Raw genomic sequence first — 24519 nt, 5'->3', positions numbered from 1 at the left:
TCTTTGGGATGTGGTGGAACGGGAGCTTCGTGCCCTGGATGTGCATCCCACAAATCTCCATCAACTGCAAGATGCTATCCTATCAATATGGGCCAGCATTTCTAAAGAATGCTTTCAGCACCTTGTTGAATCAATGCCACGTAGAATTAAGGCAGTTCTGAAGGCGAAAGGGGGTCAAACACAGTATTAGTATGGTGTTCCTAATAATCCTTTAGGTGAGTGTATATATATATACACTCACCTAAAGGATTATTAGGAACACCTGTTCAATTTCTCATTCATGCAATTATCTAACCAACCAATCACATGGCAGTTGCTTCAATGCATTTAGGGGTGTGGTCCTGGTCAAGACAATCTCCTGAACTCCAAACTGAATGTCTGAATGGGAAAGAAAGGTGATTTAAGCAATTTTGAGCGTGGCATGGTTGTTGGTGCCAGACGGGCCGGTCTGAGTATTTCACAATCTGCTCAGTTACTGGGATTTTCACGCACAACCATTTCTAGGGTTTACAAAGAATGGTGTGAAAAGGGAAAAACATCCAGTATGCGGCAGTCCTGTGAGCGAAAATGCCTTGTTGATGCTAGAGGTCAGAGGAGAATGGGCCGACTGATTCAAGCTGATAGAAGAGCAACTTTGACTGAAATAACCACTCGTTACAACCGAGGTATGCAGCAAAGCATTTGTGAAGCCACAACACGTACAACCTTGAGGCGGATGGGCTACAACAGCAGAAGACCCCACCGGGTACCACTCATCTCCACTACAATTAGGAAAAAGAGGCTACAATTTGCACAAGCTCACCAAAATTGGACAGTTGAAGACTGGAAAAATGTTGCCTGGTCTGATGAGTCTCGATTTCTGTTGAGACATTCAGATGGTAGAGGCAGAATTTGGCGTAAACAGAATGAGAACATGGATCCATCATGCCTTGTTACCACTGTGCAGGCTGGTGGTGGTGGTGTAATGGTGTGGGGGATGTTTTCTTGGCACACTTTAGGCCCCTTAGTGCCAATTGGGCATCGTTTAAATGCCACGGCCTACCTGAGCATTGTTTCTGACCATGTCCATCCCTTTATGACCACCATGTACCCATCCTGTGATGGCTACTTCCAGCAGGATAATGCACCATGCCACAAAGGTCGAATCATTTCAAATTGGTTTCTTGAACATGACAATGAGTTCACTGTACTAAACTGGCCCCCACAGTCACCAGATCTCAACCCAATAGAGCATCTTTGGGATGTGGTGGAACGGGAGCTTCGTGCCCTGGATGTGCATCCCACGAATCTCCATCAACTGCAAGATGCTATCCTATCAATATGGGCCAACATTTCTAAAGAATGCTTTCAGCACCTTGTTGAATCAATGCCACGTAGAATTAAGGCAGTTCTGAAGGCGAAAGGGGGTCAAACACAGTATTAGTATGGTGTTCCTAATAATCCTTTAGGTGAGTGTATATATATATATATATATAAATGGGGAGAGGGGTTATACATTTATTCAACATGTGAAAAACACACATTTTTATTCTACAATATATATCACCAGAATCTGGCAGTTTTATAAGAAGTTTATATATATAGATATAGAAAATGAAGCCTTTAATGAAACTTCAGACATGACCAATTTTCTCCGATTGATTTTAGAAATACACATGAAATAGAAATTAGGTGAGATTCAAATATTAGGATTCCCTTGACAAATCAGAATATTAAAAAAAAAAAAAAAAAAAAGGGAATGAAGAGCAATCAAATACCAGGAAATATTTGTAGCTTAATGTTCCATGGTAAAAGTTGCTTCCTATTTCCTGAAATTGTGTGTGTGTGTGTGTGTGTGTGTGTGTGTATACATTTTTACTAGCTACCTTACCTACATTAACTAAACAAACAAAACCATGCATTTAAGAATCATGTCTCCAAGTGTTAAACATAGCCTACATAAACCTTGTCTTATATATAATTACTGTTCTACCATAATGCAATGTAAATCCTGCATTAAATCATTCCCCAGTGTGAAGTAACTTTAACACAACAAAATCCAAATATCCATATTTGCTAGTCTTTAGATGTGTCCAGCAACTGTACAACTCAAAGTGAAAACTTGAATAGCGTAATAGTTCACTTTTATATTAGCATTCCAAAACAGGAATGTTGCATAATGTTGCATCACTCCATGAAAATACAGTGAAACCTGTTGAGACTGAGGGGCAGAAGGGCAGTTGGGTTCTGGTTTAATTTGCCCCTCACATTAGGAATCGCTGGTGCACAAAAATTAATAATTTATGTTTAATCTAAACTATTGAAAATAAATCAATAAATGTATCCAGTTTGCCCCCCACCCAAAACTCTGCCCATGATTTATGTATAGATATGTGTGTGTGTGTGTGTGTGTGTGTGCATGTGCATGTGCGTGTGCGTGTGCGTGTGCGTGCGTGTGCATGTGTGTTTGTGAGTATGTGAGTTGCTGGAAATGTCTATTAATCTTTGTAAGGATTCCTGATTGTTGATTATTAAAGTGATTTTGAGGGCATTTTACCCATCAAATGTTTTTTGGTATTCTTTTCTGGTTTTAATAGAATTATGTAACATTTGGGGAAAAAAATACATGAAAGCAACCCAAAACTAGAAGCCAAAATTGCAAATATCTCCACTGCTACAGTGAACTTCCCAGGAGAGCTGATATAAGCTGGGATAAAGGTGATCCAGACTGCACAGAATATGAGCATGCTGAATGTGATGAATTTGGCTTCATTGAAGTTATCAGGAAGATTTCGAGCCAGAAAAGCCAGCACAAAGCACATGACAGAGAGGAATCCAATATACCCTAACACAGCATAAAACCCCACTGCTGATCCTACATTGCACTCTAGAATGATTTTTTCATTGTAGTATTCTGTATTTTTGTGAGGAAAAGGAGGTGAATTTGTCAACCAAAGGACACAAATCAGGACCTGTATGAGTGTGAAAGCAAGAACACTTAACCTCTGCTGTGTGGGCCCAAACCATTTCATAATATTATTGCCTGGCAGTGTAGCCCTGAAGGCCATTAACACCACTATTGTTTTCAACAGAACACAAGAGATGCACAGGACAAATGTGATGCCAAATGCTGTGTGGCGCAACATACAGGACCACTCAGAGGGCTGGCCAATGAAAGTAAGTGAGCAAAGGAAACACAGAGTTAGTGAAAAGAGCAGGAGGAAACTGAGCTCAGAGTTATTGGCTCTGACTATTGGAGTATATCTGTACCAGAAAAAAATATTTGCTGCTGTTGTGGTAAGACAAGCTCCAAATACAGAACATGTTACTAATACTATGCCCATTGATTCTTGAAAGGAAATAAATTCAACAGGTTTTAAGAGACACTGAGTTTTTTCTTCATTTGACCTATATTCTGCAGGGCACTTAGAGCAATCCACTGAATCTGAAAGTAGAGAAAAGTAAATGAGTGTCTCTCATAATTTAAAAACAATATTAATTTTACACTTCCATGTTCAAGAAAATGTCTGCTATGAATATTATATGAATGGTAAATCAGAAATAATACAATTAAATAAATATATGCATAATTAAAGAGATACATAAATAAACATCAATATCTAAACAATGAAATATAAAGATTCTGCTCTTATATGCAATGTAATTCTTAAATCCTTTTTTCTGCTGCTCTTTTTGTTTTTTTATTAATTACCTTTGTCACTTATTGCTTACCTGTTGTATTACTGACTTCTCCCTCAGCACATGGAATGCAGTCAAAGCAGCAGATTGGCTTTCCTTTCACAATTGCCTTACGAGTCCCTGGAAGGCAGCTCTCACTGCAGACTGACTTTGGCACCTGAAACACAGTGCTATGAAGTCAGAACTAGAATACAGAATAAAGCAAGATTTTAATTAAGAGTACACTATTTTATTATATATATATATATATATATATATATATATATATATATATATATATATATATATATATATATATATATTTGTGTGTGTGTATGTGAAAGCTTGTTTGCTTCTGTTTCAGCCAGTATGCATATTACCTCATCTCGATCACCAGCCCACACTGCACTGACTTCATTCATTACAAATCTCTGTCCATCTGGTAAAGAGGCATCATATAGACCAATAATTTCAAACGTTGTGATTTCCTCCTTCTGCTGCCAGTTCACTAAAGCATATCTTGCTGCTGGATCCCCATTTTCATCAAAATACACCTTCTCTCCATTCCAGGTTGTGAAGTTAACTGCCTTCAGGTAATGTAATATCTACAGGAAAAAGCAAATATCACTCAGTAATGAAACTTAGCAAATCATTCTCTCTACAGTAAAATATGATTACATTCTTACAGATATTATTACTACGAATGTATATTTATAGACAGTATATTGTATGCAACAACTTCATTTTGAAATAGTATAGAAGGACTACATAACATAGATTAACTTACATTTTATAGGAAAATAACATTTATTATTATCTTACTTCTGAACATTACAATGAGAAACCTTTTATTTACCTGCCACGGTTCTGTCTTGTTTTTGTTTGCACATGTTTTATTTTGAAAAGGTCCTTGGCCATCTTTGCATGTAAACAGATGATGTAATGCGTGGGCTACAGCATACACTGCTTTATACACATTGTTTAGTATCCCCATGTCTGAGACATCAGTGTATTGGTTTTTTATTTCTTTCAAAGTCTCCTTCCCTGTGCATCGATTACTATTTCCATCTGTTAGACTACAATTGAAGATACTTTCCCAAAACTGATTGAAGCCAGTGTTTCCAGGTGTGTTTGATGGACGGACATTTAGAATAAGTTCTTTCAGACCTGGTATTTCTACATTTGGAATTGACAAGCCAATTGCCCCACGTAGGATTTTGTAATTTTCTGATGATGCCAGGTACCTGTCAGTAATCCACCCTTCAGTGCCCACCCACTGGAAGCCTGTGATATTCTGTTTCAACATTTCTTTTATCAGTAGAACCAGATCTGTATCAGATGTAAAAGCAACAATTATGTTTGAGGATGATTTTTTTATAATCTCTGCAACTTTCAGTAATTTCTCTCTAGGATGATTTATATAAATGGCCTCTGAATATTCAATACAAATCCCCTCTTCCTTAGCAGCTTGTAGAAAAGTAGCCATCCCATTGTTGCCATAATCATCATCAGTCCTAATGGCCCCAACCCAGGTCCATCCAAAATGTTTGACAAGCTTTGCCAGTGCTCTGCTTTGGTAATAATCACTTGGGATTGTCCTGAAAAAGGTGGGGAACTCCTTCCTGTTACTGAGGCATGCACATGTAGCAAAATGACTGATCTGTATAAGAGAAATGGGATGTAAAATGACCAAAAAGAAGTATATAGATGTTTTAATGTGTGTTAAAATGTGAGCAAGACACATATTTCTATTTTATAACCAGAGTTATAGACCTTCTGGGTGAATACTTTTTTTTATTCTTAATTGATTATTTTCTGAAAATAAAATTGAAAATAAACTTTACCTTAATTCTTTCAGTTCTTTTCAGTTTTTGTTTTGTTTTGTTTTTTAATATAAGACATTCTTATCCAAATAAATAATCATCAGATCTTAGACAGAAACATTTATTCTTTATATTTCACTAGAAGGTAATCACTTTTATTGATTGGTTGAATGCACTCACACATACATATTGATGTTGTTATATAGACAGACAGATAAATATAGACACATAGTTTTAATGTTGTTCCTCATTAGCGCATGATCTAAACTTTTCTCACCACTGGTATCCCAAAGGGTCCAACAGTTGTTGCGATTCCTATTGTTGGTGTGGAACTAGTATCTCCTATGATTGCATGGACAGTGGTTGGTTTGGTGCATGACTCATCTGAGAATTTTTTTGGCTCCACATTCATTAAAGCCAGTGATGCTTTTATAGACAAACTTACAGTGCGACAGGAATCATATATTTTATATCCCAGAGAAACATTTGGAAGAATATCTGACCTGTTATTTATTTCTTCAATGGCAAAGACCATTGTTTGAGGATTCTGTAATTCTGCAGGGCGTAAACTGTAGGAGAAATGCATTGATTATGACATATGACATTATTTATTATTATAAATAATAATTATACTATACTATTACTACTGCTACTGCTACATTTACTGGTACAATTATCTGTTTAAATTATAAAATATATCAAACAAAACACTGCTGTGCATTTTAATTTAAAGTATTTGTATGTGTTATTTTAAAACATCACTTACCTTTCACATTGTATTTGCCCTGGGTTGGCTTTAAATTCTGGATTAACAAGCATAGGGTTTACATAAAATGAAAAAACAGCTCCTATATTGATGTCACCTTCTTTTGAAAACTGAGGCAGGTCTTGTGTTCCATAGGGCTGACAAACTGGCTTTTCAGCCCTTGCAACAAAAGCAATTAAAACTATTTGTGCAAGTAGCAACATTGATAACTGTTTCTTTCCCCCCCGTCTAGAGCCAAAATACTTCAGTTCAAATGGCTTTATAGTGCAATGCAAGTCTCATGTGCTGAAATTAAATGAAGCACCAAAGCATTAATTCTCAATGGTGACCTCAGGGGTTTAATCTTCTTGAACAATAACTGCACACATAGCTAATTGAAATCAATTTGGATAGCTTTATGTATTTTTAAACTGCAATAGATAATAAATATTAAAATAGCTAAATTTAGGATTTGATATATTTCTAGTTTGGCATACATATAAGGCCCTAAATTGGTGAAACTGTGCCAATATGTCTAATGCTGGGATCACACTACACAATGTAAAGCCCAGATTTGAGCCCCATTTGGCCCTCATGTAGTGTGAGACGGGCTGCGATGCAATCGCTCACTCTCCGATGCGATCGTAAGCTTATTGGAGTCCCTACGATTTTATTAAACGTTTAATATTTACGACTTGACCGGCACCGATCGCGGAGGGTGACGTGATCAGCAGCCAATTAGAGCTGAGCTGAGTGAAGAAGAAAAAAGAAACGGTAAGAATAAACATGACAGGAGAATAAGATTTTCATAAGTATTTATTAAAATACTTCAACTACCAATGGTTGTTGCGGGGCAGGTTTTTTAAAAAAATACTATAATACAGGGAAAATAATATTTTCAAATACTGTAATTGACCCAGGTCTGCACAAAATATCGATCCCTGCAATGCGATGCTCATCCTGTGGGACGGATATAGCCTGTGTGTTGCTCACCTCCAGCTCTCACACAGTAGACAGGCTAATGCTCTCACCTCCCCAGCCATGTCCTCACATCCTCTTTTCTCTCTGCTTTTTGCGTTTGTCCGGCTCGTGGTCGCGTTCTTTCCGCAGAAATCCACTCATTAGTGTGCACTCCTTCACTACGCACAATACATATATTCGGTGCAAAATAGTCATTAAGTGTGAGCTGCCCACTGTTCACGAAATTTTGTCGGATTGTAGAAATCGTGTAGTGTGACCCCAGCATTACTTTGCCCTAAAGGGGCTGATATTTAAATAAAGAGGTGGCAAATTTAAAAAAGGTTGAAATTAAAAAAGAGGTTGCGCAATATAAAAAAAGGTGGAGCAAAATAAAAACAGGTGTGCATGTTCCAAAACGTCTGCCGTAAGTAAAATTGGATGCCAGAAGTGACGTTCATGACACCATAGATATTATATAACTAGGGAGCCATCGGTTTTGAGTGAGAATTCGTGTGGCCATGCATATAAAGTTGGTTAACTGTACACAGACATACGATCAGCGAAGAAACTGATGAGTTTTAGAAATATATTAGTAAATTACTATTTTATTACTGTCTAACCAGCTTCAAAAGATATGCAATTAAATTATATGGTGATAAACAAATGGATTTAGTAGGCTACTGAATCTGGAGGTTCAACTTCACATGTAGGGATGTAGGTATTAATCTGTTTTAGATATTAGATATGTTGTTTCCTGGAGTTAAACAGTATCACAGTAGAATTTATTATTATTATTATTATTATTATTATTATTATTATTATTATTATTATTATTATTATTATTATTTATTGGCAGACGCCCTTATCCAGGGCGACTTACAACATAAGTGCAAAACAAAGTGCAAAAATACAGGTCAATAAAGACATCAATCATTACAAATTACATTTACATAAAACATAGCAATTCAAAGTATAATACATTTTACAACTTCCAATTTACAATTTACACAGGCAAGTACAGCAAGTCAGGTCCTACATCCTGGACAGTAAAAGCTAAGTGCTGTCAAAATGTAGGGTGACAGTCAAGGGCTACGGGAAAGGGAGCAAGGAGGAAACATCAAAAATGCAAGAAGCATAATAACAATCTGTGAAGTGCTATCTGACGGGGGTTAAAATGACTAATATTATAAGTACTGTCTGAAAAGATGTGTCTTGAGTAAGAGACTTCAAATGAACAATTATAAGGAGTGAAGAATCCTCTTTTAATTATATTAATTATTTTCAGAAATCAGAGTGTGGAGTAGATTGATTCAAACAGAAGTCTTTATTCAGCAGGCTTGTGGGAGGAAGTGGGCCATCAGACGCGCAGGTCTTTGTCTCAACTTCCTCAAAATCATAGAGCTTACATTGTGTTTTATACATACAACCGTATCATGAACAGAATGAGTTGAACCAATAAGGGAGAGCCAACTCCCTATCTTATGACATCCCAACTGTCTTCTTGATCAAGCTTAAACATATGTTGCTATTTTGTGATCTCAATTTGACATGTAGCTAACATATCTAGTTAGGCAAGGGGGGTTGTGTGCCCACTTCCTCATCCTCTTGTGGTGTTACTCGGACAGTGTGTACAAGGTTATTTTCATCTTGTACTGTAAGTTTGTTCTGTAGTTGACAGAGAAGTGCATCTAGTAGAAATCTGTGGGGGCTGGTCTCAATTTGTGATCTGTGGTACCCTCATAATTAAGATAGTGAATTTAGGGCCTCTTCAAGCAGATTACTAAGGCTTTTACAAAGCCTCTCTTAATGGAATTGCATTGCTTTAACAGTTCAGGGAACATGTAGCAAATGTAAGCCTCATTAGTTGCCTTATAATTTCTCTAATACCATTTAACTCCAGGAAACAAATGTGTGTGTGTGTGTGTGTGTGTAAATATATATATATATATATATATATAAAAAAAAAAAAAATCAATACCTACATGCCTTCATGTGAAATCGAACATACAGCTCATGGCTAGCAGTGATGTTCCTTGACCACTACGCCAGCGGAGATACAAGCAATAATGTGAAACCTGTTATACATAGCCTACTGCTGCAGCCAACACCCTTATTAGTTGTATATGACTGAATTACTGTTTGTCTCAAATTAATTCATAAATTAAGAAAATAGCCATAATAAAAAGTATACCTATACATGTATAGTATATTGTGACTATGTGATTAATGTGATTGTGAACTCATTAAGGGGGGAAATGGTTGTCCCGCCCTCCTTATGTACCTTTGAACCTGAACTTCTCTCTCCTTCCCAGCACACCCTGAGTTACCCTTTGACCCTCCCTTGTCAGCCATTTTGGATGATATCGGCCATCTTGGGTGATATCGGCCATCTTGGATGATATTGGCCATTTGTAAGGTCATAAGTCATCTGGTAAGATGGTAGCCATTTTTTAGGATGACATCCATCATGGTGAGGGTCCAAGTGCACTTCACCCTGCTGGTGTGGAGGTGTAATGTTTAATCGCATAAACTGTGTTTTTTAAGGTTATAATGTTTTATGACACTGTGTTGGTAAATTAAAAAAATAATGAATAACCCATTAATAATTAAATTCAGAGTGTTTGTGCCCGTCGTACCATTCCTGAAACTCTGTTTCATCAGCACCCATAATGTAGTCTACCCCGTAAAATTGTTCAGCAGGTAAGGATCCTACATAATTTTGGTTTGCAACAGTATTCAAAAAGTGTGGGAAATGTCCTTTCGCACCGTCAAACCCCATTGCTTTTGGCATATTGCTCAGTTTCAGTATTGTATCCCTTTAAGAGAGTGCTCCTAATCTCAGCTCGTTACCTGTATAAAAGACACCTGGGAGCCAGAAATCTTGCTGATTGATAGGGGATCAAATACTTATTTCCCTCATTAACATGCAAATCAATTTATAACTTTTTTGAAATGCGTTTTTTTTTTTTTAATGTTTTGTTATTCTGTCTCTCACTGTTAAAATACACCTACCATTAAAATTATAGATTGATCATGTCTTTGTCAGTGGGCAAATGTACAAAATCAGCAGGGGATCAAATACTTTTTTCCCTAACTGTAAAGTAAATTATGACAAGAGGGAAATTCTCCCTTTCTCTCAGTTTTATTTCAGTGACTGTAAAAGGAATAGCCCTTTTGTTTGGTCCACTTCTGGATTTGAGTATCTGGGAAGACATGTAAACAGTGATTTGAAACATTCATATAATCTAAATTAACTTAATTGATGCAAAAGGTGAATGAAGACCTGAGTGGATGGATGGATTTACCCCTAACATTGTTGGGTCAAATTAATGTCATTAAATTAATTTGCTGCCTTGTTTCTTATACCTCTTCCAGTCATTGCCTGTTTCCCTCCCCCCTAACTTTATCAGGCAAATTATCTGGCACCGTAAATCTTCTAGAGTGAGTTTGGATAAGTTAACCTGTGCATACAGTTTGGGCGGCTTACGTCTTCCCAACTTTAAAATGTATTATTGAGCAGCTCAAATCAGATTCATGTCTATGTTGTTCCTGGCTGACTCATCACTGTCTTGGCTTCTGATTGAGAAATTTGAGCTAAGTGAGGATGTAGACACTCATATAAAAAATAAATGGGACCCAAAATTGTTAGGAAAAAATGAATAACCCATTAATAATTAATTTAATAGAGCTCTGGTACAACTTCCTAAGTTTTTTAATAGAGAAGGTTTTTTGTCTTCTAAGATTTTTAAAAGCAAAGTTTATTAATCTTGGCATGAGATGGGGATTACTTGCTTACAAGATTGTTATCAGGGTGGTATACCTTTGTCTTTTGAACAACTAAGAGAAAAAAGTTCAACTTTCAAATAAAAACAAAATCAGCTTTTTACAAATTTAATAATTTTATTAAAACGATATTGAAGGGCCAGTTAAGGCTGCCAGATATGACTGAGATTGAATCTCTATCACACCGGGACCAGTCCTCTTGTAAATGTATATCCCAAGTCTATAACATTCTCATGCAACAACTTCCAAAACAAAACCAGCATTCATCACAGACTAGGTGGGAGACAGATTTGGGAATCTCTATTGGTATGGTCACAGCTGTGTGAACAAGCAGTAACTTCTACACTTAACTCTAGATACAGACTAACTCAATATAACTTCTTGCACCAACTTTATTTAACCCCTTCAAAGTTACATAAATTCTATGCTGATATATCACCTATGTGCTTTAGATGTGGAGTAGAGGAGGTCATTTTTACATGCCACTTGGCATTGCTCTAATTTTAAACTGTTCTGGCAGGAGGTACAGACGTGCTCACATTTATTGGTACCCTTAAAGGTCATTGAAATAATGCTTCATTCCTCCTGCAAAGTTATGAAATGAAAAGCCATTGCATCATATATACTTCCATGCCTTTGGTATGTCATAGAATAAAGCAAAGAAGCTGTGAAAAGAGATTAATTATTGCTCATTCTACAAAGATATTCTAAAATGGCCTGGACACATATGCTGATACCCCTTAGAAAAATGATAAATAATTGGATTATAGTGATATTCCAAATTAATTCGTTTATTTAATTAGTATCATTAGTATCACACATGTCTGCAATCTTGTAATCAGTCATTCAGTCTATTTAAATGCAGGACATGGAGGAAAGTATTATAAGATTGTGGAAGAAGTTATTTATACATTATAACAGGTGAACTCTCAAACTTTTTTTTTCCTGTACTTATTTGTCTTGTTTTTGTATTTCTGTTTCTGTGTTTTGTAAAATTAAAATAAATAAATACATACATACATTAGATTGAACACTGGAGGGAAAATGTGTATAAGTATTATTTACATCTCTAACTATTACCAGTTTATTTAGTGTTTCGCCAACACAGACAAGAAAGTGAGAAAATAAATAAGTTTGGTTGTCAATCAATTATAAACCTTTAAATTATAGCACTCGAAACACTTGTTGTTTTTCGTTCCAATACAGCACTTCAGAGTTTGAATGTGTGTGCGCCTGAGAGAGAGAGATACAGTGAGTACAGATTGTTTTCTATTGGAAATTATCAGTTGACAATATACATTTTAGCTGGCGTTTTGTTTGTGTTTTTCCCCCATGTTATAGATCTATGTAGGATGTAGATTAAATAGATTAAATTTATCTACTTATTTAGATCTTTATCTTGCAGTAGGAAATGCAATCCCTGCATATTGCAACCAGGAAGCATGACTGATGGTCTTGTTTTAGGCTGCGTCCCAAATCGCACACTTGCTCCCTACACCCTTCGACAATTGTACACTTTGTGTGACGTTGTACTGACGTCACAGAGTGTGCACTTGAGTGAGGAGGGTGTAGGGTGAAGCTAAAAGCGCTCAATGAGACACACTTCAGTGTCAGCATTCAGCGCCTTTGCCTTTGACCGAAAAAGTACGTACGCAATCTTTTCGAGTCATGTCTCCTGTATTTAATAATAATAATAATAATAATAATAATAATAATAATAATAATAATAATAATTAGGAGGTGATATTAACGAACAATGTATTTCCACATTTTATAGACTACTGCTTCAGTCTTTAATTAATTGATAGGTGCCGAAACATTTGTTGGCTGAACTTTGTAATATTTAATATTTATATTATCTATCTATGTATTATAATTTCCTTAATACATAATTTAACAATTTCTACAACTATCTAGCTAGCATTACATTACATTTATATGCACCCACCGCTGCCATATTTTCCCAATTGACTTGTCTCCGCCTTTAACGCAGAGTTCTGGTACTTCAGCCCTAAAACACTTCCGCACAGTCCAGTCTTTTGTACACTCCACTGAAGAGCACAAACAGCTCGATTAGGCTCCTTCACTCGCTCCCTAAGGGATTGGGACTGCCCTTAAAATGGCCACCGTAGTACGTCCGCCCCGCAAGGGAAGGGAATGAGGGAGTAAGTGTGCGATGTGGGACTCAGACTTAGTTTCAGTGTAATCTTTTGAGCATTTATATGTGAACAGGATATTTAGTTTTATTTCTGTTCTTTTGTATTTGCTGAAAAGCCAAAATAAAAGCCAGAAAGCACCTTTTGCTCTGTAATCCCGGTTTTGTTTTCCTTTCAAAAACTAGCCTGTCACAATTTGAATGAACTCACTGCACTGAATACGGTATTACTGGAGTAAATCGTACAATTTTTAACAGGACACTGACCAAATGTTTATTTATAATAAACGAAATTGACCGCTAATCAAACATTACAAATCAGACCAGAGTGTGTGTTTTATCAGCATGAAGTTTGTAACGGTATACTAGATTTTTATCCGACTCGACTTTAATGCTGTTTAGTTGTTTTGTTAGTCTAAAACACTGAAAGTGTCTAAAATAACTAGACAGACACCACATTAAATTAATTACAGTAACGTATGACTGACAAATTATTCAAAAATATAATTTCAATTGCATGAATGGTATGCAAGTTTTTTTTTTTTTTTTTTTCGGACTGGACTTTTACTGTTGTTTGGTCTAAAACACTTAAAGTGTCCAAAATAACGAAACAGATACCAAATTAAACCATTTACAGTAATGTTTGGTTGTCAGATTATTAAAAAAAAAAAAAAACAGCAAATTTTATATAGTTTAATTTGCACTGCATTAACTTTCTATTGTAGAACGTACTGGTACATCAATACTCCCTGAGAACGGGTTAATCGATTAATCAGTCTATTATTCAACTAATGAATTGATCAACGATTCATATTTTCTATAATTAATCAAGCAGATGTATATATTATTATTTTTTTTTTCTTGTAGAAATTGCGACTTGAACTTGATTTGCACGTATGCAGCTAAAACGCAGTAGGCAAATGAAGAGACTGTATTATCCATCCATCCATCCATTTTCTATACCGCTTGTCCTGGTGAAGGTCGCGGTGGCAGCATACTAAGCAGGGAAGACCAGACCTCCCTTTCCCCAGCGACAGATTCCAGCTCCTCCTGGGGGATTCCCAGGCGATCCCAGGCCAGCCTGGAGATATAATCCCTCCAGCGTGTCCTGGGTCGGCCTTGGGGTCTCCGCCCAGTGGGGCTTGCCCAGGCAGCCTCCCGGGGGGCATCCTTACCAGATGCCCGAACCACCTCAACTGGCTCCTCTCGATCCGGAGAAGTAGCGACTCTACTCCGAGGCTCTGCCGGATTACTGAGCTCCTCACCCTATCCCAAAGGGTGAGTCCAGCAACCCTGCGGAGAAACCTCATTAACGCCGCTTGCACCCGCGATCTCGTCCTTTCGGTCATTACCCAACGTTCATGACCATAGTTGAGGAGACTGTATTATGTTTTATATTAATAATAGTATGCACACTGAGCAAAGTAGATTTATTAAGCTAGCAACAGCCACTAAGGCAGTTGTTCAGGACATAACCTCTAGAAATTCCTGTCAATAATAAAAGGATCAAACAGGAAAGAGAGAGCCCACAGCTGTTTGCTAAAATTTTGTTTGTGGACTTAATTGGTGTTAGAAGACTAATTCTGCCTCCTCTCCACTCTCCTTCCTCTAGTGACGCTCCTTCTCATCCCTGGCCCCTAAATGGTGGAACGACATTCCCACCGAAGTAAAAACAGCAGTACTTGTAATATTAATCATTTTAATCCCCGTTAGATAGCACTTCACAGAGTTTTATTATGCTTCTTGCATTTTTGATTGCTTTCCTCCTTTCCTGTAGCCCTTGACTGTGACCCTAAATCTTGACAGCGCTTAGCTTTTACTATCCATGATGTATGACCTCACTTACTGTAGTTGCCTGTGTAAATTGGAAGTTGTAAAATGTATTATATTTTGAATTGCTATGTTTAATGTAAATTCAATCAATCAATCAATCAATTTTTATTTGTATAGCGCCCTTCGCAGGGTAGCCACAGAACGCTTTACAGACTGGTAAACATACATACATACATACATACAAACGTATAGCAAAATAAAAAAACATAAATACAATAAAATCAAATATAGACCTGTAAACATTTTACATGATCTTGAATAAAGTGAGTGAACATTTAAGTAAATAAACCATTTAGGCATGGAGGAGAGAAAAACAAAAAACTCCTATGGATGGCATGTAGGAGAAAATGAATCTCTGGGGGTCCACGGCTTAGGGCCTAGGCCTAATGGTTGCCTCCCCTCCAGGCAGTATAGTTATTACAGCAGCAAGGAGGTCAGAAAGTTCTTTATCAGTGCTGCTGGCTGTGATCTTCCCTCTGGAGGAGGCCTCTCGCTCACCATCGGGGGTGGAGGGTTTGGACCATCAACAGGCTTTGGGTTGCGATGGCTCGTCAAACCTTGGGTGTGGATGCCCCGTTGACCTTCCGTGGTGAGGTGCTTCTGGGATGGGTTATGCCTCATCAGACTTCCATGGTGGGGGACGAGGTGCCTCGTTGGACCCTCAGAGGAGGCTGTTGCTGGAAGACAAGAGGGCAGTCGTGCTCAGATACTGGTCATGCAGTGCAGGACATTTCCAAAGACAGTTTTGCAATTGCATGTCCATGGCACACCGGCGGCACTATGGACTAGAAAAACAGAGACTAAACAGATGAGTCTTCAGCCGTGATTTAAAGGCATCTCTTACATTGGCTGGAAGATCGTTCCACAGCTTCGGGGCCCTATAACTGAATGCTCTACCACCTGCGCTTTTCTTGTGTATTTTAGGGAGCGCTAAGTAACCAGCTTCCTGTGATCTCAATGGCATTGCAGGCCAATGCAGGTGGAGAGCTTCCATGTCAGGGGCCTTACAGGTCAGGCATGTTAAATAAATACTTTATCCTCTGTGCATCAAGACTGGGTTCTTCAGCATATTTAATACATACATTTAGCTTAGTGTTTCTAGTGTTAAATTATAAGGGTGAATCATGCAATATATTACATCATAAGAGCTACAGTACAGTATCCATGCACAAACTGGAAGGTTACAAGCCACTAAATGGAAAACTACAGTTTAGCTTTGGATTCAGACTGGATTTGGAAACATTGAAGACAAAGGATTATTTTCTTACAAGGGCAATGTTATAATTTACAGCATCATTTGTGAGCAAAACGACCACTTGCTGTAGTGATTATAATTTAGTTTGCTGATTATAATGATGTAGTGTTTTTATTTAAATATTAATTTCACATTTTTAACATTCCTGTTCAGCATTGTTATACTGTAATATTAATGCATAGTATTTATTAAAGTATTACTGTGTGTCACAACCACTTAAAGACTGTTACAATTACTTTAATACCGATTAAACAACTAATGTCCATTGATGAACTGATCAAATATTTTAATCAACTGACAGCCTTACTACATAATTACCACCATGTAAGATGATCCAATAAGCAGTCCAAAGGCATTTGTAACCATTAATGGGTTTAATTGCAGAGAATAAAATATGCACATAACTGGGAACACAAGTGTGTACAACTCCAACAGAACACCATATAGAATATATATATATATATATATATATATATATATATATATATATATATATATATATATATATATATATATATATATATATATGATTCATGTTATCTATAAATCTTATAAAATAAAATTGATTTGTCATGGTTCACATTTAATTAACATAACAATTAGACTATTGTATATCTTTGTCTAGTATGATTAGTTAAAATGAATGTAGCAATGCAACCTATAACAGGCAGCACTGTGGAGTAGTGGTTAGGGCTCTGGACTCATGACTAGAAGGTTTTGGGTTTTAATCCTGGGTGGGCAGTGCTGTTGTACCCTTGAGCAAGGTACTTCACTTAGATTGCTCCAGTTAAATGCCCAGCTGCATAAATGGGTATAAATGTAAGTTGCCCTGGATAAGAGCATCAGCTAAATGACAAAAATAATAGTAAGTTTAAGTTAAATCTGTACTGAATCAGTGAAGCTATGTTAAATTAAGTAATTTGATTTAATGAACTGTTGTAATATTATCAACATTTTTGTAATGTTTAACCCCTCAACATACTGACTTGCCGTAGCTATTGCTGTGTTCAAAAGATTTAGCTAATTCGCTATTGAGTTAAATATTATTATATATATATATATATATATATATATATATATATATATATATATATATATATATATATACATTGTGTGTATGTGAGTGTGTGTGTGTATATATATATATATATATATATACACCAATCAGCCATAACATTATGACCACTGACAGGTGAAGTGAATAACACTGATAATCTCGTTATCATGGCACTTCTCACTGGGTGGGATATGTTAGGCAGCAAAGTTGATGTGTTAGAAGCAGGAAAAATGGGCAAGCGTAAGGATCTGAGTGACTTTGACAAGGGCCAAATTGTGATGGCTAGACGACTGGGTCAGAGCATCTCCAAAACTGCAGCTCTTGTGGGGTGTTCCCAGTCTGCAGTGTTCAGTACCTATCAAAAGTGGTCCAAGGAAGGAAAAGCGGTGAACTGGCGACAGGGTCATGGGCGGCCAAGGCTCATTGATGCACGTGTGGAGCGAAGGCTGGCCCGTGTGGTCCAATCCAACAGACGAGCTACTGAAGCTCAAATTGCTGAAAAAGTTAATGCTGGTTCTGATAGAAAGGTGTTAGGACACACAGTGCATCGCAGTTTGTTGCGTGTGGGGCTGCGTAGCCGCAAACCAGTCAGGGTGCCCATGCTGACCCCTGTCCACTGCCAAAAGCGCCTACAATGGGCACGTGAGCATCAAAACTGGACCACGGAGCAATGGAAGAAGGTGGCCTGGTCTGATGGATCATGAGTTCAAGGTGTTGACTTGGCCTCCAAATTCCCCAGATCTCCAATCGAGCATCTGTGGGATGTGCTGGACAAACAAGTCGAATCCATGGAGTCCCCACCTCGCAACTTACAGGACTTAAAGGATCTGCTGCCAACGTCTTGGTGCCAGATACCAGAGCACACCTTCAGAGGTCTAGTGCAGTCCATGTCTTGATGGGTCAGGGCTGTTTTAGCGGCAAAAGGGGGACCTACACAATATTATGCAGGTGGTCATAATGTTATGGCTGATCGGTGTATATATATACATACACACTATAATTGGCCCATATTGATCGATTGCTGGATGAAGGCCTCCTCAAGATTTTTCCACTTGCTTCAATCTACAGATTCTATTTTCCATGCCATGCATGCAGATTAAGATTTCATCTTCCTGTCTTTTATGTATATGTCTATGTCTTATTCATCTTTTGGGATCCCTTCGATAGCTTCCTTTGCCCATCTTTCATCTGCTCTTCTTGCAGTCTGTCTGGCCATTTTCACTCATTTTCAACTTAATGATTTTTTTCAGGCTTTACCTATTACTTCTCAACAACCATTTAATGCAGATCTTTACAGGCATATTAATTTAGATGTTTGTCATTAATTTATAAAAGTTATGTAGATTAAAATGTTAATGGTTTTATATTAATTACTCAGCATTTAAATGTTGTGCCTATTTGTTTTTTGTTATCAAGTACTTGTGAAAAATAAAGTTATATGTGTAGTACTATTTACTAGAATCAATTTTTAATTAACATATTCTGCATTATTTGGCATTATAATCTGACAGTTTTAAAATACGTTGTAAAAATATATACTGAAAATTTATTGCAGAAAGTAAATTAAAAAGAAGCCTTTCATGACACTTCAGACCCAACAAATATTCTTTCATTATATTTAATAAAACAAATGTGAGTAGAAGACAGGTGAATTAAAATATATCAGTAGTCCCTTGAAAAATCATAATGCTTATTAAAAAGCTATGGAATTGATGAGGAAACATACAGAAATACAAGACAATTGCAAAAGATTATTTCAAATTTGTGTGTGTACTAAGCTATGTAAGGATTCTTGTTTGTTGATTATTAAAGTGATTTTGAGGGCACTTTACCCATCAAATGTTTTTTCGAATTCTTTTCTGGTTGTAAAAGAATAATGTAACATTTGGGGACAAAAATACATGAAAGCAACCCAAAACTAGAAGCCAAAATTGCAAATATCTCCACAGCTACAGTGAACTTCCCAGGAGAGCTGATATAAGCTGGGATAAAGGTGATCCAGACTGCACAGAATATGAGCATGCTGAATGTGATGAATTTGGCTTCATTGAAATTATCAGGCAGATTACGAGCCAGAAAAGCCAGCACAAAGCACACGGCAGAGAGGAATCCAATATACCCTAACACAGCATAAAACCCCACTGCTGATCCTACATCACACTCTAGAATGATTTTGTCTTTGTAGTATATCATGTTTTTGTTAGGAAAAGGAGGTGACATTGTTAACCAAAGGACACAAATTAGGACCTGTATGAGTGTGAAAGAAATAACACTTAACCTCTGCTGTGTGGGCCCAAACCATTTCATAATATTATTGCCTGGCAGTGTAGCCCTGAAGGCCATTAACACCACTATTGTTTTCCCCAGAACACAAGAGATGCACAGGACAAATGTGATGCCAAACGCTGTGTGGCGCAACATACAGGACCACTCAGAGGGCTGGCCAATGAAAGTAAGTGAGCAAAGGAAACACAGAGTTAATGAGAAGAGCAGGAGGAAACTGAGCTCAGAGTTATTGGCTCTGACTATTGGAGTATATCTGTACCAGAAAAAAATAATTGCTGCTGTTATGCTCAGACAAGCTCCAAATACAGAACATGTTACTAATACTATTCCCATTAATTCTTGAAAATAAAGAAATTCTACAGTTTTTAAGATACATTCATTTTTGTCTTCATTTGATCTGTATTCTGTAGGGCACTTAGAGCAATCCACTGAATCTGAAAACATAAAGACATAAATTACTATATATCACTCCTGCACAATATTAATTAATGAATTACATTTTACATGTGCAGGACAAATTATGGTATTAGTACCTTGCTCAAGGGTACAACAGCACTGCCCAACCAGGATTAGAACCCACAACCTACTAGTCATGAGTCCAGAGCCCTAAAAACTACTCCACAGTACTGCTACTCCTAGTATTAAATGAATGCTAAAGGTGAATCAGGAATAATGGGTTACATGATAACCAAGCCCAAACACTTTGACTTGGTAAGATAAATGAATTAAATAAATGCATAAACATACACACATAAACACATCAAAACAAGTAACCAAATATAAATACTGTCACTGTCTCTTAGGGAGGACCACAGGGCATGGGAGTTAAGGACCCAGGTGCAGCGCTCATAGAGATGGCTGACAGGACAAAAGGGCTGAAGGAGCACAAGGAGCACAAGGAGCACAAGGAGCACAAGGAGCACAAGGAGCACAAGGAGCACAAGGAGCACAAGGAGCACAAGGAGCACAAGGAGCACAAGGAGCACAAGGAGCACAAGGAGCACAAGGAGCATGGCTTGGTGACACAGGTTGCACTGACAACACTTCACCCCAAGTGAGCGCAGTGAGGGGTTTATGAAGGGAAGCAGAAACTGGGAAGGCAGGTGCAGGGCCAATGAGAGCAGAGGAAAAGAATAGAAGTGCACAAGGGTGTGGAGGAATGTTAATTGGAAGAGTGACTGATAAAAGCAGTGAAGGGAGAAAGAAAAGACAGGGTAACAGTGGCGGCCTCTAGTGGGGAAAGAGGGTCATGGCTAGGGAACCCAGACAAATACTCTGCTCTTATATGTAATTATTAAATTGTTTCTTCTGCTGCTGTCTTTGTTTCTTGTTTGTTCAATTTAATTACCTCTGTCACTTATTGCTTACCTGTTGCATTACTGAATTCTCCCTCAGCACATGGAATGCAGTCAAAGCAGCAGATTGGCTTTCCTTTGACAATTGCCTTACGAGTCCCTGGAAGGCAGCTCTCACTGCAGACTGACTTTGGCACCTGAAACACAGAGCTATCAAGTCAGAGCTTTACTACAAAATAAAGCAAGATCTGAATTAAGAGTACACCAGCTTTAATTATTTTATTTTATATATATGTCTGTGTGTATGTGAAGGCTTGTTTGGTTCTGTTTCAGCCAGTATGTATATTACCTCATCCTGATCACCAGCCCACACTGCACTGACTTCATTCATTACAAATCTCTGTCCTTCTGGTAAGGAGGAATCATATAGACCAATCATTTCAAATGTTGTGATTCCCTCCTTCTGCTGCCAGTTCACTAATGCATATCGTGCTGCTGGATCCCCAATTTCATCAAAATACACCTTCTCTCCATTCCAGGTTGTGAAGTTTACTTCCTTCAGGTAATGTAATACCTACAGGAAAACGCAAATATCAGTCAGTTAAGAAACTTCCTCTGTGCAGTACAATGTGATTATATTCTTACAAATACTTTTACTACTAAACATGTGTATATTTATAGACAGCATATTTAATGCAACACCTTTAATTTTGAATTAGTTTTAAAAGACTTGAGCAAACTACAAACTTGTACATTATAGCAGTTACATTTATGATTAGAAGAAAGTGGCATCTTACTTAAAATGAAGCCGCAACCGAAAAATTTCAGAGAAAAATATAGTTAGTTATTTCATATTTTTATGTTAACTTTGAACAAAAATAATTAAATAATAATAATGATTAAATTATATATATATATATATATATATATATATATAACATTTGTATTTACCTGCCACAGTTCCGTCTTGTTTTTGTTTCCACATGTTTTATTTTGAAAAGGTCCTTGGCCGTTTTTGCATGAAAACAGATTGTGTAATGAGTGGGCTACAGCATACACTGCTTTATACACATTGTTTAGTATCCCCATGTCTGAGACATCAGTGTATTGGTTTTTTATTTCTTTCAAAGACTCCTTCCCTGTGCATCCATTATTATTTCCATCTTTTAGACTACAATTGAAGATTGTTTCCCAAAACTCATTGAAGCCAGTGTTTCCAGGTGTGTTTGATGGACGGGCATTGAGAATGAATTCTTTCAGACCTGGTATTTCTACATTCGGAATTGCCAAGCCAATTGCCCCATGGAGGATTTTGTTACTTTCCATTGATGCCAAGTACCTGTCAGTAATCCATGCCTCACTGCCCACCCACTGGAGGCCTGTGATGTTCTGAATTAACAGTTCTTTTACCAGTAGAAATAGATCAATATCCGATGTAAAAGCAACAATTACCTTTGCTGATGATTTTCTTACAATCTCTGCAACTTTTAGAAATTTCTCTCTAGGATGAGTTCTATAAATGGACTCTGAATATTCAATACAAATCCCCTCCTGCTTAGCAGCTTGTATAAAAGTAGTCATCCCATTGTTGCCATAATCATCATCAGTCCTAATGGTCCCAACCCAGGTCCATCCAAAATGCTTGACAAGCTTTGCCAGTGCTCTGCTTTGGTAATAATCACTTGGGATTGTCCTGAAAAAGGTGGGGAACTCCTTCCTGTTACCAAGGCATGCACAGGTAGCAAAATGACTGAGCTGTGTAAAATAAATGGAATGCAATGTGACTAAACATAATATATTTTAATGTGAGCAATAATAATAACATTGAGATTCTTGTTCACTACTTCTTTTGACTTTTCTATTTTTAATGATTGATTTTGATTGATTGATTCACAGACACACAGACCCACACACACATTCATACACAAAGATAGATACAAATACCAACAGACAGATAAATAGAAGTATAGACAGATAGATTAAATATTGTTCCTATTAATTAATTTCCTCACCACTGGTATCCCAAAGGGTCCAATAGTTGTTGCAATTCCTATTGTTGGTGTGGAACTAGTCTGTCCTATGATTGCATGGACAGTGGTTGGTTTGGTGCAGGACTCATCTGAGAGATTTTTTTGCTCCATATTCATTAAATCCAGTGATGCTTTTATAGACAAACTCACAGTGCGACAGGAATCATATATTTTATAGCCCAAGGAAACATTTGGAAGAATATCTGACCTGTTATTTATTTCTTCAATGACAAAAATCATCGTTTGAGGATACTGAAATTCTGCAGGACGTAAACTATAGGCAAAATGCATTGATTAATTTCACAAAATATATAAAATTATTATCAAGATTATATAAATGCTCATTAATAATAATCATCTTACTATTACTACTGTTACTAGTATTACTACTGCTGCTGCTACATTTAGTACTTCAAGTGTTTATTCAAATACTAAAATATAAGTAATAATAATAAATAATCGCTTACCCTTTACATTTTATTTGCCCTGGGTTGGCTTTAAATTCTTGATTTACAATGATAGGATCCACATGCAATGAGAAAACACCTCCTATAATGATGTTGCCTTCTTTTGAAAACTGAGGCAGATCTTGTGTTCCATAGGGCTGACAAACTGGCTTTTCAGCCCTTGCAAAAAAAACAATTAATACCATTTCCGCAAGCAGCAACATTGGTAACTGTTTCTTTTTCCACATCTACAGCCAAAATACTTTAGCTCAAAGTGATTTTATAGTGCAGTGCAAATCTCATGTGCTTAGATTAAATGAAGCACCAAAGCATGAATTCTCAGTGGTGACTTCAGTGCTTTAATCTCCTTGAGCAATAAGGCACGATAAATGGAATCATACTCATAGCTCATTAATTGTTAACTGAAACTCATCTGGTTAGCTTTATGCATCCTTAATTTACAGGGGAATTTATCTGTATACCACAGTGTATACTAAAGATTAAAACAGCTAAGTTTAACATTTGATGACCAAATCATGACTACTACAACTAAATTAAATATCATAGTGTATATTGTGGTTTCAAATCTCTTTTATATACAATACATATCACAGAAAAGCAACACATTTCAGCTGACCAGTCTCTTTAGTCAAAGTCCAAGATGACACATAAAACATTGACTGGGTACACCTCAATGTGTCTGTACCTGATAGACATTCAAATCGGGGTATCACCTTGGACATAGTACTTGTCACGGTCTCCCCTGCTTCTACCTTAGTTCACCACCAGAGGTCTCCCTCTCCCGAATACTAACTCTAGTGCTTCTCCTTTCCTTTGTTCAGTTCAACCAGTTCTTACACATTCTTTCCTTACAGGTGCACCTGTTCTGTCCTCCTCTCCTGTCATTGGTTAGTCATTCATTCACCTAGTTCAAACCCTCTTTGCTACACAGTATTTAAACCCCTCTGTTTCCTAGCTTCTTCGCGAAGTCTTGCATTCTCTTTTGGATCAATTCCGAGCCTTGTTTCTTGTTTGCTTAACTGTGTATTTGACCTTTTGCTACCCTCTCTCGTTTACCCCTTTTTGGATCTCCCTACTAACCTGTTTGCCTGATCGATTGACCTTGGATTGTCCTTGTTATCTCTCTCTCGTTTTGCCCTTATCGGCTTCATATCTAAGCCTGCACTTGGATCC

The 24519-nt window shown here is 37.2% G+C and overlaps 2 protein-coding genes across 2 annotated transcripts; both read right to left on the bottom strand.

The window, feature by feature from the left end:
- Positions 1 to 2510: 2510 nt before the first annotated feature.
- Positions 2511 to 14472, bottom strand: LOC136753893 (extracellular calcium-sensing receptor-like). The gene is made up of 7 exons (XM_066710273.1): positions 14141 to 14472; positions 6247 to 6405; positions 5758 to 6049; positions 4514 to 5317; positions 4038 to 4262; positions 3712 to 3835; positions 2511 to 3424 (listed from the first exon to the last, which is right to left on the bottom strand). Exons 1-7 carry the CDS (start codon positions 14470 to 14472, stop codon positions 2511 to 2513), a joined length of 2850 nt encoding a protein of 949 aa, XP_066566370.1.
- Positions 14473 to 19074: 4602 nt separating this feature from the next.
- On the bottom strand, positions 19075 to 20148 carry LOC136753892 (vomeronasal type-2 receptor 26-like). The gene is made up of 2 exons (XM_066710272.1): positions 20142 to 20148; positions 19075 to 20012 (listed from the first exon to the last, which is right to left on the bottom strand). Exons 1-2 carry the CDS (start codon positions 20146 to 20148, stop codon positions 19075 to 19077), a joined length of 945 nt encoding a protein of 314 aa, XP_066566369.1.
- Positions 20149 to 24519: the final 4371 nt, after the last annotated feature.

This window comes from Amia ocellicauda, chromosome 7 (genome assembly GCF_036373705.1).
Source record: "Amia ocellicauda isolate fAmiCal2 chromosome 7, fAmiCal2.hap1, whole genome shotgun sequence".
Taxonomy (NCBI): domain Eukaryota; kingdom Metazoa; phylum Chordata; class Actinopteri; order Amiiformes; family Amiidae; genus Amia; species Amia ocellicauda.
The sequence above is the reverse complement of the archived record's forward strand: the minus strand, read 5'-3'. Positions and strand labels throughout refer to the sequence as shown.